The sequence below is a fragment of the Xiphophorus maculatus genome, chromosome 3 (assembly GCF_002775205.1).
Source record: "Xiphophorus maculatus strain JP 163 A chromosome 3, X_maculatus-5.0-male, whole genome shotgun sequence".
NCBI classification, from domain to species: domain Eukaryota; kingdom Metazoa; phylum Chordata; class Actinopteri; order Cyprinodontiformes; family Poeciliidae; genus Xiphophorus; species Xiphophorus maculatus.
In genome coordinates, this window is record NC_036445.1 from 22,533,019 (window position 1) to 22,554,137 (window position 21,119).

At 35.5% G+C, this 21,119-nt stretch overlaps 1 protein-coding gene across 1 annotated transcript in view; it reads right to left on the minus strand.

Moving 5' to 3' along the window:
* The window catches only part of dnah5 (dynein axonemal heavy chain 5), a 93,726-nt gene that overhangs the window by 16,229 nt on the left and 56,378 nt on the right, over window positions 1-21,119 (minus strand). The window contains exons 60-75 of the mRNA XM_023331275.1: window positions 20,812-20,965; window positions 19,768-20,035; window positions 18,850-18,973; window positions 18,319-18,426; window positions 17,502-17,616; window positions 16,650-16,826; window positions 13,791-13,994; window positions 13,361-13,540; window positions 8,934-9,071; window positions 7,417-7,552; window positions 6,974-7,155; window positions 6,522-6,656; window positions 5,720-5,875; window positions 3,385-3,567; window positions 450-554; window positions 50-188 (exon numbers count right to left, since the gene is read on the minus strand). Of these exons, the coding sequence (XP_023187043.1) occupies window positions 50-188; window positions 450-554; window positions 3,385-3,567; window positions 5,720-5,875; window positions 6,522-6,656; window positions 6,974-7,155; window positions 7,417-7,552; window positions 8,934-9,071; window positions 13,361-13,540; window positions 13,791-13,994; window positions 16,650-16,826; window positions 17,502-17,616; window positions 18,319-18,426; window positions 18,850-18,973; window positions 19,768-20,035; window positions 20,812-20,965 (2,504 nt within the window). The remainder of the gene's footprint in view (window positions 1-49; window positions 189-449; window positions 555-3,384; window positions 3,568-5,719; window positions 5,876-6,521; window positions 6,657-6,973; window positions 7,156-7,416; window positions 7,553-8,933; window positions 9,072-13,360; window positions 13,541-13,790; window positions 13,995-16,649; window positions 16,827-17,501; window positions 17,617-18,318; window positions 18,427-18,849; window positions 18,974-19,767; window positions 20,036-20,811; window positions 20,966-21,119) is intronic.

A 21,119-nucleotide genomic window follows, 5' to 3' on the forward strand; every position in this document is an offset into this window, starting at 1 on the left:
CAGCCTGTCTAAAGAAATAAATAAATAAAAATTCTATCTCAGAGCCTACCGGGTCGGTATTCCTCCCTAGCAGCATTTATCTGAACTTCAGTCTCTGCAGCAATCTGCAGCTTCTGAGTGACTTCCTCGGCTGTTTGCTTTGTGTTGTTGAGAACGAGAATCAGGCTCTCATCATCCACCAGTGAACCCTAAAAAAAACCCCCAAAAAACACAACTGCTTCAGATGTTTTCTAAATGAAAATCTTTTAACCCTACAATATTATCACAAATCAAAATGTGAATCTGATCAAATAATAATAAACAAACTAAGTGTTCCCACCACTCTTATTTTTTCAACATTTGCATCTAATCATCTAATGTTTTCGAAAAGCGGTGCTCCTACTTTATGCATATACTATATATATATATATATATATAGCCATAACATATAGTTTGAAACATATTTTTACCTGTGTGCTAGTTAGTCTGTACAAGAGGTTGTCCTCAAGTTCCTTCATCTTTCTCTTGTTATAGGTTACATCTTCCAAAAGGTCAGTCCTCTCCTTCTCCATTTCCTGGAATCAGAAAACACAGCAAACAGGGACATGTAGATATAAAGTATAAATCTGTGACTGTAAAAAAAACACAGCATAGGGCCACTAAAATCAAAGAGCTTCATGAAGAAGATGAATCTGACAAAAGTAAACGTATTTTAGACGGCGGGGAATTCTAAGTTGACAATTTACGCTTAATGTGGACAAGATCAAAGTAAATCTCATTTTGAATTCATGCTGTTATCTAAGCCAACTTCTTAGTAGAGAGATCATTAGTTTTCAGACTTTCACATTCTATTTAAAACACATCGTTTAACAAGGTAATATCAGTCACAAGTTCTCACCACTGATGTTTGTTTAAAACTCTTTCCACTGCATCTGAGGGCACAGATTAAAAGAAAACTAATTTTGATGGTTGAAGATGAATGCCAGTGTTCAGAAATGAGCAATTCAAACATAATGAATTGACGATGTGTGCAGTAATGAGTTATAAGTATAACAAAACAAATACTACACATAAAATTCAACCCAAAAATCTGCAGTCATCTGGTTTAAATAAAGAGTCACTTATATTCACCCTGAAGTTTTTATGAAACTGTTTTAGATTCTTCGATTTTAAACAGTGCAAATGAATATGGTCAGAAAGTCTGACTCAATAGGATGAGGAACAAATAGAAGTCAACTCAAGGAGTCTAGGCTTTAAAGTGCAGTGCACAAATATGAAGTCACATAATTTTTAAAAAAGCTGTGCCTGTCTCAAAGTTTTTCTTCATAATTTTATAGTCTTTACAGTCTGTTAATGTGCCAACATCTAAGACAACATGATAATGGAGTTCAGTTACATTTAGTGACAGATACTTTTCAGAATCATCTATCTATAATTCACCTAGAATCCTGTTTCAAACCAACAAGGTATTTGTAAAACAAACGTTTTTTTTTTTTTTTTTTTATCAAAACCTGTTTTTAAAGAAATGCAGTAAATGTGACCCAGAAACGGTGCAAATAACCATATTTACTGAATTTTTGGGTCATACTAAAAAAGGAGTACAAATCTATGCAATTCTTGATTTAACCAGCCATAAGTTTTGTTTTTGATTCAAAAACATCCCTATAACTCCTTGGTCAAAAATCTGTTTAGTCTCTATGGTTACCAGCTAACCAATAGATAGAGTTATTTCACAGTTCTTCCATTACTGCTTTAGGTTTTAATTTAGGCGTGCACCACAGAATTATAATATGGGTTTCACAGTTTTGTTATCTGGATTGAAGGTGGTTATTTTCCAGTCTGTCAATATGATCATCTGGTTTCTACAGTATTGCTATGGCGATGGTCATAAAAAGAAACAGCAGACTCTCACTTGCAACTGTACATGCAGCTTGTGTCGTTGTCGCTGTTAATAGTTAATACTGTTACGTGGCAAATGCTAGCAGGAAAAAGGGACGCAATTGTTTCTTTCAGGTAAGCTTAAGTTATACTTTCAGAAGAACATTCTGGATTTGTACCTAAAAATGTGCACAAAGCAACATTTTCCATACAGTCGGATTTCTCCGTTTTTATTTATAGGTTCTAACTTGAAATCAGGCAAAAATAGTTATTAATCTAAGTTACTGTGCTCTGTGAGAGAATCACATGCCTTATAGCATTCTCTGTAGTACTGATATTTGGCAGTGTCTACAGCCCATCACTGAAATTATCCTTTGACAAATTTTGGACCCGCTCTCATGAACCAACAGTAGAAGATTGTTTTCTCTATTCTTGTTTGCTTAACATGCAAAAGGTCTTTAGTTTGAAACCAGCCAAAAACAGTTTTTTGCCCAAGTTATGTTTATCAAAGGTTGTTGTAGGCCAACAAGAGGGTTTAACTTGTGTGATCTGCCAACAGGTTTCTATGACATATTGGTTAGAACTCTGGGCTTTCAATCCAGAGATCTGAGTTCAAGTACGAGTGCCTTCTGGAGTTGCAAATAATCTTTTGTCAAGCTTAATTTATCGACTGTTATTTAATTTGAAAAGAGGCAGAAAGAGGTTTGACAGTTTGTTCACCAAGTTACTGTGTTATATAAATATTTGCCATTGTCTGCAGCAGATCAACAATTTCTTACAACTTTAAAATATAGAGAAAAAATAATGATGAGTTTCTCATTTAAACTTGCTTTGATGCTAAGGCTAGTTTTTGTTTCCCTATACTCCTAATGTTTGTGGGTGCATTTATAAAGTAGCCTTATTATCAATGAAAAATCCAAATACTGAAAACAATAATTCTAGCCCTCTGTACCCCCATAAGCTCGAAAAAAAAGATGCCGGTTTTTCAATCTGGAATAGCAGCCTCAGCTCTTTCATTATCGTTATATCCATATTTGGCGCATATTGGAGATAGCATGCCATTCTTCACATCTTCCATGAATCTTTCATTTCATGATCGCCCATTAGGCTTACCGGTGAGAAAATTGCTTTTCTGCAGCAGTGCCAGTCTTTTCAGACGAACAATTAATGAGCCCTTTGCCCTGGTGTATTTACAGTGAGCTATTATATTGTTCAGTGTGAATGGCTCAAGTTCCTGACACTTTATATGTGTGTGTCTTTGTTAGCAGGTTTTATCCTGATACATATGGGCACCATTGTACCAGTGACTGGGAGTTTCTTTACTCTGTTTTGTAAAGGGTGATGATACACTCATGAGTTATAATGTCACACAATAAGAGAGGTGTTAAAAGCCTACAAGTATCAATACAAACCGCTTCAAATCTGTAGGAGTGAGATTTAATTATTTTATATATAATATTGCTTAATTAGGTCATTAAATTGTACAGATGGCAGGTAAAATTACCGTCTTTTTGACTGAAGGTATACCTGTTTTTCAGTGAGAATGACACGACCCAGTAACTGGTCCTCAAGCCCCTTCATGGTAACGGTGAAGTCAATGATGGAGGTGCGAGCGCTGATTTCAGGAGTGTAAGCTGGGTTAGGGAGCTTGGTGGTCATATAAAGCCTGAATCCTTTCATCACATCCACTTCTTTGTCCCCAACTTTCACCTGTGAACATATTACCTTTTAGCACAAAAGCATCATAAACATTAAAATGTATGAAACCACACGCATAACAACGGATGCGTGTTGGAATGGCCCACTTAAAATTCAGGCCTAAATTTGTTTACTTTTCATCCGGTCTGACTTTGCTTCTGCATTATTCTAGATGTGTAAAGCTGGTGGATGTATACACAAAAAAGACTTCTGTTGGTCTGTCAAATAAGTGTAATATTTGTATGCAATTTTTTTTTTGCCCGAGTAACAAAATCCTCTCATTAAACCCCAATTAAAAAAATAATACTGAACTGTAGAAAAAAAGTCAAGAAAGAGGCCAAATAACTTCCTGAAAATCAATTATTTGGAGAATGGCGTTAAATGGATTGCGCATACTTTTTGAGAGCCTCAATAAGCCCTAGGTAGATAGAGCTACTCTGAAATATTCCCCGTGTGTATTTGTGCACATAAATATGTGTACCTGCATGGGTGCAAGATTGCATTGCCTCTGATCGACACTTAATTACTCATGGCAGTACATCATCTAATTATCCATCTGTATGTCTGTTCCTGAAGCTGTCAAGCGTAGACACCTTCACTTCTTCCTCAAAGCAGGATATTAATAGAAATAGTCTGAAAGAGACTTCTGGTTGATTGTTATGTTTGAGGAGTATCCCCGTTGTCAGAGCATGTTTTGTGATGCATCTGATGGCGAGTACCAGGGAAAATGTTTGCAAGCTGACTGCAGTGATATTTATAACATGACCTTGTATATGATGTATGATAAAATAGATACACAGTTATGTAATTAAGAAGATTTTACTTACAGTCAAACTGTGTGGTCACTATAATTCCTCTCAAAGTAATGACACATTTTACAGATTAATCAAAGCTTTTATGCTTGCAAATAAAATGTAAAAAAATCATAAAAAAAGAATTCAAACAATAACCTCCAATTTTAAAGTACAAAATATATGGCTTGAACATTGCATAGCAACTGGAAAGAGGAAGTTGTTTCAGTACAAAGCACAAAGACCTAATAGTAAATTCCTAAAAAATTAAGAAATAATTTTCAGCTTTTTTAACAACTAAGATATGTGTGACGGGTTCAGCATAGAAAAATTAAGTGTGTTTTCTTAAAAACGCTATACATATATATATATATATATATATATATATATATATATATATATATACATATATATATATACAGTACAGACCAAATGTTTGGACACAACTGTGTGTCCAAACTTTTGGTCTGTACTGTATATAATTATGCCATATATATAGCCTTTAACATTGTATTTATATGACAAAAAAAAAGGCACAAGGTATAAAGCGTGGATTATTTTGAAAAGGTACTGAAGTGTGTTTTTTTTACATTTCACAGCTGCTAAAACCATTTGGTAGAATCCAGAGAAAACACTAGGCTTTTATTCTGCTGCATAACATACCTACACAAACACTATAATTAAGTGGCACATACAGTGTTTGCCTCTAGCTCATATAAATGTATACTTTGTACATTTTGTCTATTGTGATTCACATTTTATTGTGCAGCATGTTCAGATTGAAGTATGCTGCTGCAACAAAACCATTTCCAATGCAGGTATTAATAAATTGCTTTGTGAGCAAATACTGAGTTTAGCAATGAGCATATTTATCATGGGTACAAAAAAGGAGAAGCATACATTAAAAAAATCTATCCACTTCTTTTTACTCCTTGGCCTTCATCTGAGACGTGATATTTGTTGAGACATTCTGAGATATGAAGGACTGGGTGGTGCATCTTTAGACTGTATGCACATATTAATCCCAGATTCAAAACAGTTTATCAATAATAGAAAATGTTTTCTTAGGAGGCAAATGTCCTGATTTTGAAACAAATGAAGGGAAAAAGAAAGAATGAGCTATTGTTTCTGCACACTTTGTGCACTCTACATCTCCATCTAGAGGAGCTTATGCTGTGTGGTTTTATTGAGCAAGCATCCATGCATTGCTTTAACCTTTTTGTGTAGACAGAGGTGTGTTAGTTAGCATGACCAGATGTATCTGTAGTGTCATATTATGTCTTGACTAAGCACCAAAAGGTCATTTAATAATACAGAAGAAAAAAAAACATGACGAAAACAGATATTAATTAAACAAAATAATTTTCTATAACCTTGTAAGTGGATCCGGTTTTAATAAAGTTTTTCTCAAGAACGTTGTCAAGGGCAGGGTCCAACTCCTCCCCAACATCTTCAATCAGTAGGGGGCGACCAAGAGACAAACTGTCTTCAAGATGATTTTTAAAGTACTTATGGTTTAGTGACGTAATCTGAAATTAAGAGTCAAAAAAAAAAAAAACATTGGTAAATTGTGAATTACACATGTTCACACAAAAGAAAATATGGAATTCTATAATGTAGCTTGAATTATTATCAGCAGTAATCAAATGGGATTTTTCTAAGATTCTCATCATAAATACAAAAAACCTACAAAAGTCATTATGTATTGCTTCTTTTAAAAAATATCTTAAGGAAAGCTGATAGTAACACTTTTGGTTGGATGATGTTCAATGGAAGATGGTTTGAAAACTTATGGTTAAGTCCTGCGTCTTGAAAACACTCAATGTGCTTTCAGAATGCATTCATGCTGCTCAGATATTGCCTCTAACAGGTGCATGACCTTGTCTGAGCTCATAATGCCTACAGATATACTTTTTCAAATGCACTGTCCATGCTGGATATCAGAGATCTAAAAGTAAACAGAATATCTCAAACACAAAATCTGACACAAATTTTTTTTCCTAACCTGCAATGCCTGTTACAGAAGAGAGCAAACTCACCATTTTAAACTCAAAGTTAAAATGCTGATATATATGCATAAATTAATCCAACATTTTCAAATATCTCTTGTATGTTGCCAGATAAAGATCAACTCAAAGTGGATTAGATAAATAAGAAGATGATGGTCAACCAAACCTGCAACTCATTTCTAGCTTCTTTGTTTTTAATCCAGATTTTTCCCTGTGTCTGTGGGTCAATAAGCAGAGGGAATCGAGCAGCTTTGGTCACAATTATGCCATTTTGAATGGACAGGTCATCACTGGGAAGGCCCTGTAACAAAGAAAGGTGAAGCTTATTCCTGCTGCTATTTATAAGGTGTTCCACTTAGTCTTACAAAAAACAGCCTATTTAGAACCTTCAAATATTTATGCATCAAACACATAAATGTGTTGCTGTACAGCTACAGTTTTGTAGTTGTATCTTGTAGGTGCAAAATGCAGCTCAAAACTGTGTTTCGCAGGTTTGTAGCTGCATCCTTATCAGAAACACAAGGAGATTTTCTTAGTGATTTTTTTGTTGTAAAGAAATAATCCCTAGTCTTCAACAACAAACCATTTAGGTGGTCTTTAGCCAGATCCTTGACTAACCTGCAGGTTCCATTCACTAACAGTGGGTGCATCAATTAGAAGCTCAGCCAGATTGAGGCCTTTGGCAAACGGGATGCAACGCTGCTTCAGCTCTCGCTGCCAGTCACTCAGAAGAAGATTACGAAACTCCTGATTAAAGGGACCAGAATATGAGAGGAAAGCCGTGGCCAGAAGGACATCACCTGAAAGACACCAAAGTGATGATAGCAAATATGTTTCAATACCTGAAAAAAGTAAACAGCATCAAAAAATAAAGATGAAGAAATTAATGGTTTTAGTTTTTTTTTTCCCAACGTCTGGCTTGAATAGAAAATTACTGCACAATTCTGAAATCTCTTCTGATACACAAAACCCTACATGTTATGAGATAAAATATATTTTGTATTGCAGAAATATTGTTTCTATAATATAAAGTGTTAAATCATACATACAACATAACCTACCCACAAGGCGTTTGGTTTGGGCAGCAAACTCTTTGCTCTGTTCTGTCCACCTCTCCTTCTCACCAGCGAGGCCACTGATGAGACTGGACGCTGTCTGCATCTTGTGTCTGCAACGCTCAGCATCCTCCAGCAAAGTCTGGAGGTAAATGGGCCAACAAACAAGTCAGCTTGGCTTGTTCATGAGTCTGTCCATCTTTGTCTGTTCAACTGTGTTTTCATCCAACTACTTTTTTTTTAGTTGGATGAACTGTATGCATCGTGGACAAGGAGATTTTTCTTAGAAAAAAAAAAAAAGCATCATTCTGCCGCTAGCTGTAAATGTTGCCTGTCTGTCTGTTTAATAAAGAATCAAGGATCCCAGTGCAAGCCGGGTTATTTCTGGAAATAAGCAGATGATGTACAATTGCATTCAATTTATCTGTTTCATTTAATCTAAAAGCTTAAATAACCTGTCCCATGTAAGAACAATCACATCTTGTATAGAGGCGATTTTTGAATCATTTAGCAGAATTAGCTTTTCATTTGCTGCTCAAACACCATAACGACACTGTTCTGAGAGAAGCAGCAATTACACTTCAATAAAGATCAGATTAGTAGCACATAAAACAAAACTGCTTCTGAGTATCTTAGTCCCTTTCACCTGTAGTATACCCATGAATCTCACTGTTGGTCTCTGGAGAAGAACAGCTCTCTGCTTTAATCACAGAATTATAAAAGAAGACTCTGGCTTTGCAGTTTTCCTAATCAGACAATCATGATGCACACGATTTTCTGTTTACATGCTGTTTTTCATCAGAGGACAGACAGTTCTGATAATATAAATACACAAAACTGGGCTTCGGGTGACTATGACTGAGTCATTCTCTATTTCAGCTGAAGCTCATCCCATGTTTTCTAGCTGCATTTTGAAAGACCTTTCGAATAGTCTTTAACATTACAGTCAACACAAGCACAAAGACACCATACAATTCTATTAGAAAATCTGCTGTGCATAATAATTTGGAACAATGCAGTTTTTTATTTTTGAAAAAAATACTGTTCTCATGGGGAGCTTTGTTCAGTAAAATTTGTTTTTATACTGTAATAGTTTCCTTTAATTGAGCTCACCAGACAAACTAATCAACCCAGCTCTCTGAAATTAATTATAGCGATTCAAAGAGCCCTGACACATAATACCATCTATAAATTTAATAGCACAACAAAAAATGTTATCTTTATGACCCTTTAATCCAATTTGCATAATAACTTGGAACACGGTGTATACTCTACATAACTGGTGGAACATTTCAAATGGGACATTTTATAGATTTTTTCTTGGAGATTTTTCTCATTATTTACCCTCCACTTTACAATTGTGTGCTACTTTTAGTTGTGTTAGTTTATCAACAAAATCCAAATGTTTTACAGAGCATCAAAAATATATATATAAAAAGTAGTTTCATCGCAATTTCCCATTAACACATTTGAAAATGTAGTATAAATATGTTGTGTGTTTAAGGAGTCAATAAAATGTTGACCTGTTTCTCCATCATGGCCTTCTCATACTCCGCCTGCACCACGTCCAGCTCTGCCTGCTTGGCATCCAGCTCAGCCTGAGCTTTTTCCAGGTCCACATTGGCCAAGGCCAAGCGATTTTCTTGCACCGCAAGATTGGCCTAATGAAAATAAGAAAAGATAGAACTTGGTTATACTTACCATCCTCACAGACAAAGTAGGCAGAGTTTATTTTTTGTTATACACAAAGAAAGAAAGGACAAAGGATCAGAGAAAGTGGAGATTCAAGGAGTTGACATAAGAAGTAAAGGTACTGCAGCCGGCCATTTATTTCATTTTATTTTTTCAAACTTGTGAAAGAATAAATATATTTCTCACTTTTGCAATGTTAGACTTACTGGAACTTTTAAAAGTTATGAGTTTACATAAAATATGATATAAAAAAAGCATAAAAACAATTCTTTTCATTACAGACTTTCAGAGACTCCCCAGAGCTGAAGACTTTCAGATTCAAAAGTCCACCAGTATATGATAGAGAAAAGATAAAGGAGGAAATGTGTAAGCCAAAGAACCGTAAGTAAACATTGAAAGGTTGCCAGAAAAAAGACAAACACAACAAACAAACAAAAAAGAATGATTTAAATAGAGGCAAAAGCAAAAAAGAAATAAATAAAAAATGAAGTATTGCTGGTGCAATAAATAAGGAATTGAAAATTATTTAGAAACAGAGATTTACTGAAAGGTTGTGAGGTAATCTGTGCTGAAATCTTCTTGGTTGGCTTGGCCAAAAGGGAGTCTGCCACTTCCATTCATTATTAATTGACATCGAAAAAGACCATTCATGCTCGTCTGTCTCCCTGTCTGTCGTCTCACAGTCTGGCTGGTTTGCTGAAAAGAAAGCCATCGCTGAGCCGTAAACCAGAAAATCAATTGCTAGACCATGCTCCATGCTTAAGGAAAAGGTCAGGATGAGAGGCAGCGGGGTTGTTTCGGATGTTGCGGACCACAAGATGAAAACAGAATATGGGTGTTAGTATGTGTGAGAAAGAAAGTAATAGAAGTAGAAAGAAAGTCGAGGCAGTCAGAAGAGGCATAATGGAAGCGGGAAGAAGGGAGACGTAAAGGTGAAGATGAGACAGAGAAAATAAGACTAAAAATAAGGCCACTATTACCTAGTAACAGAGAAGAAGAGATGCAAAGGACATTCAGATGAAAGAACAGAGCAAATAAAATATTTAATCAAGTCAAAATTTAAATGTACACTTTTAAAGCTTTAAAATAATTCTCATGCTTTAGAATATTTATTTTTCTCAAAACCAGTTCTTACAAGGACAAACTAAAAAAGCAACAAAAAAACAGACTGAAAAAGGATGCATGAATCTTTTTATAGAACAAAGCCAAGGTTGGTGGAAAGTGGCCTCCAGCAGCACAGCAAGTAAGCCTCCTTCAGGATATTTCTTATTGCTACATTTAACTCTTAAGAGAAATAGAGACTGCTGCAAACTCTTGCTCCGGTGTACTATGTGCAGGAAGCTTAAGTAAAATAAACATTTTTTAATCCAACAATTACCATACTTACAACCAATATACTGTATTGTCATCTGAAACTATTATTTGCAGAATACTGACACCGTTTTTAGACTTCAACTGTTTAGTTTGAACATAATTCACTGTTATATCTTGTGGTTTATATTAGAATGATCAATACAGCATCTATATGAGAAATGACCACATTTACATCTGTTATTTCCTGCAAATGGCTTAATTTTTGTCCTTATTACTCTTTATCAAATGAAGTAAAAGCTGTTTATGTAGCTGGAAATGGTCACTTCCCTTAAAATCAATCCTTAGATTTATGAGTTGCAGTCTACATTCTTCCATAAGTGAGTTAAAAATGACTCATATTAGAACCGGTGTGTTTTTCATGACATTTTTTTTCATTTTGGTTAGCCATAATATTTGTACTATATTTTCTATGATAATTAAAGACTGGTTTCATGTTTACAAAAATCTTGTTTCCAATCTCTAATATTGTTTAAATACATCTGAGTTTAGCGGTGTCTTAATAAAAAGGTGTTTTTCAGATTTTGCTGACTGTCTTTATATCCTGCGCAGCCCCACCTTCCTCTTTCAAATCTCATACTGAGTAGTCTAAAAGACTTTGGCCCAGCTGATATTATTCATGCAGATGAGGTGTGACAGTGGCCTCAAGAATAATAATACTAAAAGTCCCTGACAGTGTTCATCCATGTTTCCTTCAAGTCTGTGCTGACCACCAGAGGATATTCAATTTCTTCTTGTGTCATCAATTTTTCCTTGATTTTGAATCGGAAATTCTGCCTTGTCCCAAATTCTAGGAAACCTAACGTAACACAGCAGTCCAGAGTACACGTCAGGTTTTCAAGACATATTTAAAAGTATGTAAAAAAAAAAAAAAGGGTATCTGATATACAAGTCGAAAATAAATTAAAAAAAGACCCAGCTATGGTTTACAAGACAGATAATAACTAGTGTAACAAAAGTGGTTAAATTATTCCTCAGCTGACTTGATGGAACCTGCACCTGAATGATGGCACAAATTATTTTAATGTCTCCATAACACACAAAACCCTGCCGGGTTTTAATATATTCCACTTTTTTAGGTTGAGCTGGCAGAGGATTAAATTATTGTGATACCCCGTGCTGAGTGTGGATAACTTTCTTTGTACCTTTTTTATAGCCACAGTCTGTCCCTCATAGTAGTATAAATAATATTACAATAGTTTAATAATGGTATTGAAAAAAAAAAAGGGTAAGTGAACAGAATTTGCTCAGCCTTCAAAATATTCTTCTATTTCAACAAGGCAAACCCTATGAGGTCAAAAGCAAAATGTTTTTCTTGAGTAAGCTTAGATTGTTTGATATCAACAAGAACCTCCTTTCTACGTGTTTATTCGTTAATCATGTGTCCTGTTTCCTGCTGTACTCTGCTGCTGGTTGTGGTCTTATCACACTGCTGCTGATAAAAATAGAAGACCACCAGGGAGTTTGGCTCAGTGGGATTTCTGTATAAAATCACAGAGTTAAAGCAGTTGGCGGAAACATCTGTTAATTGGTGAATTATGCTAGATAGGTTGGCATAGCCACTTGGATGAACACACAAGTACCTCAGTGCATCTAATTGTGTTATGTAGGAAGTTAGGAGTTAGAAATTAAAAGTATCTGAGCAACAATTGTGTTATGTATATATCACCCATTCATGGGTGATATTTGGCGCTCTGACTGCCCGGTCAAGCACTGTAGTGGTCTGTGTGTGTCTACTTGTAGGTTGTTTGCTTAACTTTTTAATAAAAGTAACTGTTTGCAACATGTGTATCTGTGCGAGTCTCCACATTGCATGATTCATTCAGGTCCAGCTGCAATCACTGCTATGCTTCATCTGACGTTTTAAACATGAAGAATAAAGTGTCTGATTCACTGTCAAGTGAGACAGAATATAAAAGGTTTTTGAAATTTCTAAAAGGCCAACGTGATCTGGTACCGTGATGATAAATATGGGTTATGCACTTCAAGATTTTGTTGAGTTTTGCAGCAACACATGCACCGTCGCTATTGATCAGTTGAACAATGTGAACCTAGAGGCGACTGATGAGTTAAAAGAACAAAAATAGAGCCATTTTTAAGCAAAGCTGAACATATCTGATCAATCTCCCAATGACTATTTGAAGAAGGTTCTGAACTCATGCTTGACTGATAAAGGCCTTGCTTTGATGTAATAATGTGCAGACTTTGTCAGGCCTAATGTGTCAGTTTTATTTATATCCATTTCAATGATGTTTAGTTGTGTGGATAACATTAACATCTTAATGGAGTCCGTCTTTACTCATAAATAATACATACAAAATACAATTCATATGAATGCATTGAAATGTTGGTCTTAATCATAGCATTTTAAGTGATCACTTTAATGGAAACAATTCCTTTTACTTTGGAGTTACAGTGATGGCTGAAATGAATCCTATTTGGTTTTATGTAGTATTTGATGCCATGATGTTTAACATTCAACTCAATATCCAGGCCTTTGTGTTTATACATATCTAAAGTGCTTATTTTACTTTATTTTTCATTCCCATAATTTCTCTTTCTGAGAATGACATCTTAAAAGTTTTATTACCCAGACTGATTGTACAGCATAAATAAATCATGAAATTGTGTAGTTTATGTGGCCTGAGGTTTTCCTGTGCAAAACGAAAACAAAAACAAAAAGAAAACTCTCTGCTGCATTGTAATAACGTCTTATTCATAGAATGCCTCAAAGGAGCATCAGTCCAGCTGTTCAGTGAATACATTTTTAGGAAAGTATTCACTATTTTATTGTAGTGAAGTCTGCTTTTTAAGACGTTGTTTTGTCTGCAGATATAGTCAGAATTTCTGCAGCATCAATAAACGTGATTTACCTCACAAACATTACCTTCAAGGGTAAAACTTCCTTGTTTATGGAGAAGAAGGAGGCCATGGCTTTAGTCCAGGAGGCGAGGCCAGCAACATTACCACACACTCTCTTGGCTGTTTCAATGTTGTAGTCAGGCATATCAAAATAGGGCTGCAGCAGCTCCACTGTTTCTTCATTAATGGTGTCTTTGGGGAATTGCTTCAAAAGAAACAAAGATGTTAAAAAAAATGGAGGTGGGATATTATGATGTAGGATGGTTTTGTTTAAGACAGAAAAAGAATCTGGACCTTCTGTCTGTTTACAGCAAGAAAAGTAAAATACAGAACCGAAAACAGGATACATGATTCATTAAAGCCACAATTTTATCGCTAAAATCAATGGTTTTGAAATTCATCTGAGCAAATTTTATGTTTTTTTACATCTACATAATGCAATTTTAAAAGTGCACCTGCAAGCTGCCTAGGAAGTTTCCAGCTGTCATGAGTTTTAGAGACTCCTGCCAGGAGGGAGTGATGCAGTTTTTCTCCGGATCGATCTTCACACTATTGATCCTCCTCTGGAAGAGTAGCAGCACACAATCCATGATGCGCATGATGAGGTGGGGAGGCCGTCCAAGTGTCCGTACAGTGGCGATATCTGATGGCTTGATTGTCTATGTTTGAAAAAATAAAGGAAACATCCAAGATATGTTTTTACATTAACGGGGCAGAAAAAGACGAATAACATTTCTATTTCTATTTTCTAAGCAGTCAATTTTTCAAAGCAAAAAAGTATGTTGCACTATTTTTTTATTTGCTAGGCGGCTGCTTAAGATGCGTCAGAGTAGTTATTGGTACTCATTGTGCAGAGTGAAAAACAAGAAAAATGGGGACAGAGCTAGAACGAATGGTTGAGTATGTCAAAAAGAGCTTACAGAAAATATGTGATATGAAAAAAGAACAATGTGATTTGTTTTAATGATGTCATTCAATGGAGGCAATATGAATTAGTAAAGATAAGACATTATTACAACAGACTAAAAGAGACAACCCTTTGCAAAGGGTTGTCTCTTTGTGAATTCAATGTCGTTGTAAATCCATTGTTTCCTTATGCAACAATTAATTAGAAAATTATTTTACATTTTTTTCAATTAAAAGAAATTATAATTAAGGAGCAGCTTGGCATAGCACATTGGTGGGAAATCGCCTACCCAGTGGGACATGTATAATCACAATGTAGCTCTAGTTTCCAGACCAACAACTTCAGACACTTGGCACATCAAGTTCTAAAGAGAATCAAGTGAGACCCTGATGCAAAACAAACTAGTACTGAAAAGTATCATGTATACATCATGCACAAATAAGCACAGAAATCTATTGTAACACACAGTCCTTAATCTATTCTATTCACCTATTATACTGCCATAAATTGCATAAACAAACATGGAAAAATTCATGAGTTGTTCCTTAATTGACACTAATTTGACTCATATGCTCTTCAAAGCATGTCTTTGGTACATTTGTCATTCCCTAATCTAAACCTGCTTGATTACTTGTAGAGAAAGAAACATCCTTAAAAGGCATCATAACACAAACTGGTCACAATAAAAACCAAACAAGAAATGCAAATTTAATGCAGTTCAACTGAAACTTATCCTCACTTGCAGTTCTTACTACAATGTAAAAGCACTTAAATTAATGGTGCTTCCCTAAATCATCGGGTAATGTATCTGCATTTAAATGAGCTTTAAGCTACATAGTTCATGCAGTTATACAATGTAGTCAATTTAGGGCTCACTATGCTTGATGTTTCACCATGGCAATGGCTTTCTCTTAACGTGACAGGAATGAGGAGGAATTCATGAAGTTGGACCAGAATGCAGATAATGATCCAAAAACAGATTAAATAAGTCAAAAAACAATATGAAAACACATCGACAAATGAAGCATCATCACAGCCAAAAGACAGTCTCAACCTATTCAAAACCATTAATGATGGGGTTTTAAAGAGGAATCTGGGTAAACTCCAGGAGAGCTACTAAAACAAAACATGTTATATATCTTTCTACAACAACTCTCATCAACAGCATAAGGTATGAATAGATCAAACATTTTATTCTTGGGATATTTACAGTTTTTTCTGACCATTACATTACATAACCTATGTTTTTAGAGTGTGATGTATTGTGGCTTATGCTTACTCCATCAATTTTAAAACCTGGTGCAACGCAGAGTCTTTTTCTTCTCTCCCATTAAATAAATCACTATAATTGCATTTTTTTTTATTTCTATATATTTCATAAATTGTAGTGGAGGTAATTACTCGTTTGGATGTTTTTGCCAAATTCTTTATTCAAAACTTTCAAAGCATAACACTCTTGACAACACAACTTAACCTCTCCATCATATTCTCTTGACAATTTCTTCAGCATCTTCAAGTAAAAGCAACATATGATTTCCCAACACAGACTTTCAGGCACAGTAGGGAATCTACTCAGAGGTGCTACTCAAAAACAACTATCATTTAAAAAATAAATAAATTTCTACATTACATCTTTGAGCTCCCTATAATATACAACTGATGTATTGGCAAAACACTGAGCTTTAGCCACTGCCATTTAGAAAGTGCAGAGGCTTAATCTCAAGTCTAGGCAAAAATGGAATGAAATCAAATACTGCAGAAATAAACAAGTTGGCAGAGATTTACTACACTGGAGACACATTTGTGTATAAAAATCTGTTGTTCCAACAGAATATAGAGCTCAAGGCAACAGTTATCTTGAAGGGAAACAGTCTGCAGTGTTTTTGCCATTTTCATTTTCTTGGAAGAGCACGTCTTGCTCATTTATTTATTTTTGCCAGGGAACAAGCCTCAAATTTTTGACTTGCTTGATTTGCAGGACCATGGCATCGATGATTAATACCCAAGAGTCTCATCTGTTTAAGTTTGCTGCAACATGTCACACTTAGTTCAGGCATTCATGAATGCCAGATGCTTTATTATTAAGAACAATGTGGGGAAAATAACACCGTAATAATGTGTGAGTACTATCATCTTCTATGATTGCCAGGTAATTTTCTATTGTGCAGTTCTTTGGTTCCAAAACAAATAATCATTATCTTCAACTGTTTTGTTGTGCATGGTAGCACAGTCTGCAAGCTGAAACTAATCTGTGTTAGCATCTAGAACAATCTAAGTCTGTGGACTTTATTCACATACACAAAAACAAAATTAAATCAGCCCTCTCAAGAAAAAAAAAAAAGAAAACAAAAGCTGAGGTAAAACCTGGTAATTGCATATTAAATATTAATGGTTATGAGTGCCACACCTGTAGTGCAGCCTCTGCCTCCTCCAGAGCTGGCCGTGCAGCTTCTAGCTTCTCCTCAGCAATGGCCTTGTCAGCTGAAATGCTGTCCACAATGGCTTGAGCCTTGTCCTTCACTTTCTGTACTTCGACCTTTACCCGCTCTGCCGCCTGGGCTTTTACTGTCACCTCTTTGAGAACCTGGAAGAAAAAATGAGTCATGTCCATGAGTATCGCAGTGTTCACTTTTTACCACACAGCAGGGTGAAAATGAAATCTCGCACCATAGCTGACTAACACACAAGTTTAAAATAATGTGTGGAACATGGTTAAAGTTACAAGCTAAGACACAAATCCACCCATCCTGATTAAACATGGATTGCTGCACACTTTTCAGCAGAATCACATCACACAAAAACTTTAATCTTAGAGCATACTCTTAAATGTCTGCATTTCCTGTCAGAGGTTTACATCTGTTGCAACTGGTACCCTGTTCTAGTTTTAAAAATTCATTCAAGTTTTATGTGGCACCAGTTTTCCAACATGGAAAAAGATATTGTAAAATATTTAAGAGCTAAATAACATGATTTTTATCAGATGATGAGATTAGGTAGATTTCTGACTGGGACTCTATGTTATGCTGAAGGGATTTTTTTGAAAATAGTATTTAATAAAAAAACAAAAAAAACAAGAGAGAGACAAAAACAACAGGTTTTTTTTCCCCCATTAACACAGGCAAATATTTTGGATTTTATCACTGATAATGAATGCATATGCACATAGAATACAAACAGAATTTCCCAAAGTACATATTTATTTTAAAAATGGAAATGGAAACAGAAACCACTCAGATGTAAGCAAAACAAATCTGCTTACCGTATCGGCCTTGTCATTGGCAACCTGCAGCTCTTTTTCTTTCACCTCCAGCTCCTTGCTCAGAGCTGCTACTGATTCTGATGCCTCTTTCAGCTTTTTCAGGCCAGTGTTCATCCTAAACAGTAAAAACAGTCATTCAGGTTTCATGTAAATACTGAAGATTTGTAGCATGGGGGTTACGGTAGTGTGGATGGAAGCCCATCTAGTATAAATCTTTAATTCAGGACAAATTACTGTGTTTGTAAAGTAGTTGTAAAGCTTTAGGCTGCCCCAAATGACTTCCGTTTGAATCAATCCCTATTTAGCACCAGATAATTGAAATACTTGGGCATTACAGAGATATTTCATCTTTCGGGTCATGAGTCAGATTTTTTTTTAAAGTTAAGGTAGCTCCCTTCAACAGTTGCCAATAAATCTCAGAGCTTCTAGGGTAAATAATCGTTACAGAAAAGACTTTATGTTGCTTTCAGGTTTGGAATCTCTTTTAGTACTTGATGCACTTTGTTTGGTTTTCAAATGAAAGTAAGCATGAAATAAGATCTGGTAAATGAGCATGATTTACCAGAGACAAATTAATTTCTAACCCACAATTTGACCCTATGGTGTTGAATATTAAACTGGAAATGCTTGCAGTCTGAAATAAGCTGAATATTAGTTTACCTATGACTACAGTAGTGAAATAAGTTATAACTGAATTATGATACAGGTAAACAAGAATTGTTGTTACTGTTTGAGGTTATACATACTGTAGGTCATTTTTGTTATTATGCATGGGCACTTTATTAACACCATGTTTCATTTATCCTTTACTCTTTACCTATTGGCCAGTGTCTGGACTTCAGACCTCTTCTCCTTATAGATCGTCTTGTAGCCTTGAACGAAGGACAGGTAGGACTTGGGTGTGACATGGGTGGATCGCCGGTATCTAGGTTCAGTTAAGATAGCATTAGAATACATTTATGACATATTAGGAACTCACAAATCTCAAAATTTTAATTTACCTCTTAAGCATCTTCTTCAACTTGAATGCATAGTAAGAAAAACTAAAAACTAGCATACCATATTATCTCTTAAGAAAAAGCTCAATTGAAAGCCAAAAATTACAGTCTTCTCTTCATGCACTCTTAAGTTAACTATTTGGGAGAAAGAAATTATTGTTGTATGCTTATCTGATACTAAAATTTGTTTGAACATTTACAAGAGACCAAAAGCAAAGACAAGTGAAATCAGTAAGAGGCAAATATTTTAAAAGCATTTTGCTTAATGTAAGTTTTTGTATGTTTAATGTGCTTTTTTTATGTCATGTAAGGTTCCAAGCTTAAACATCCAGTGTGTTGAAATACTGTACCTCTGAAAATACTCCACACACTTTTCTGCAACACCATCCTGGAAGGAGCCCATGCACTGGACTACCTCCTGTTTGATCTGCGGTGAGCACTCAATATCATACGCAGACAAGAAGTGCTCTGAAACTGAATGGCAGAATGCACATGGAAAAGAAAGTGTGAATCAGTCAGAATAAAACATGAGAAGGAATAATCCAAGTTGACATGCCTACACATAAATGTAGCTCTAAAATTCAAACTTTACGACAGGCTGCGATGAATTTCAATTATTGACTTTTTCCCATCGTTTGACGTATCAGCAGAGCTGGATTTGTGAATGAGTCAACAATTTACAGAAAGAAGATTTAAAATGTGACACTCCATTTTCGGTTTATTTAAAAAGTTGGTGCAATTGGTCGTAGTCGTTCCCCAAAGCTCTCAAAATTTTCTGTTTTTAATGCACCTTAGTTTTGGTGGTAAGGATCAAATTGACGTCTGTATGTTAATATCCAGTGTCATCTTTAGTCTGATATTAAAATGCTTCTAAAGGCTTACAGTCAAACTCCAACTCTGTGGTTCAAGCACTCTTTTCAACCTCATAGATTTCACTTTCACTTTACTTACACTGTCCCCATAAACTCCAGTTTCTTTTATAGATTTTATTAATTTTATTTATTTACCATTTTATAAAGGGGTTCGCCAGCATTGGTGGTACTTGCTCTTTCTGTTTGAAAATGATAGGTTCCTGCGTAAAGACTACGTTAAATTCTGAAAAACAAATATTGACGAGTGGTCCAAATATTTATAAAGCTTTGATAAATCATAAAAATACCAGCATATTCAAAGCAGTGAATACAATGAAACACTATGTATATCTAAACAAACAAATGCTACCAACAAATCAATTCACACCATAATGAGACGTTGCCCTTGTGATGTACCTGCAACAAGTGCATCTTTTGGCCAGCGGCTAAACCAGTCCATGGTGCAGCCAGATATCAGTGCAGGAAACTTCAATGCCCTGTTACGAAACTTTTCTCCAACGGGCGAAAAGCACAAAACAACATGGAGATTGTGACGGACCCGTGACATGAAGTACTCGTACAGGTTTTCATTGGTCAGTGGTCGCTTTGGAAACTCTCGCCGCATAACAGGAATGAGATCACTGAGGATTTCATCCATCTCATCACGAGCAAACAAATTGGACACCTAAAGATAAAAATATACTTGTTTTGTTAAATTTGCAATGATGCAAGGGTTACATATCTCTATTGCAGAAGTGTACTAATTGTTCATCCAATCTTTAAAAAATTCATGTGCATGAAAATTGGCATCTTCTGTTTTGACTGAAAATTTGGATTCACGTTCACATTGTCAAAGCAAATTATTGTTTCCATTTTACCCAGTGAACCTCCAAAAAGCAAAATTGTTTTAATTTTTAAAAACTGATAGAATGGACAGTGTAATTCCAAAATGACATGCTAATTTCAAATATTATGTCCATAATTGTAAGCTGCAAGGAGAGACATCAGGTGTGTCTCTGTGTGACCTGGTTGACCAGTCTCACAAATGGAGCTTATTTTTCCATTTCGTTTCTTATTTCCCAAGAATCAGTGCAACACAGTCTACTCTCCACAAAACACAAATCTGTTATTGATAAACTGTGCCCAGTCACAATGCCTGCTATTTCTGGGTCCCCACTTCAATTTGCCCTGTTAAAGAATCTGCTGCTCAAATTGTAATTCAGAAAAGGAGGCAGAGAAAGAGTCAAAGAGAAGAGGAAGGGAGAAAATAAGGATACCTGTGCTACCACAGAGAGGCAGACGGAGCATCTTAACTCAACAAAGTTATGAACAGGAATCAAATCAGGAGTACAGAAGATATGAAGAAAAAAAGCTATTTGAAATAATAGAAAAGTCCAACCCTTTGGGAAAATTATTGGAGGTGAAAGAAAACATTGAGCATTTCATATTTGTGATTCTAACCTCTCCAGATGATAAGACATTGTTCATGTACTCCAGATAGGACTCATCTTTGATTTCGTTGTCGGTAAAGATGAAGCTGACACCTTTTCCCTGCTGACCAGCTGTTTTGTATAAGTTTTTCAGATCATCCAGCAAGTTAGTGGTGTTATAGGAGCTGCAACATTTAAGCAAATGCAAAATATTTGTTAGTCAAAATTTCAGAGGACGGGGCTTGCAGCAGACTTCTTCAAATTAATTTCATATAAAGAAATTTCAGCCTTTATTACTAGTTGGTTATCCATGCATTAGGGACTACTGGACTACTGGAC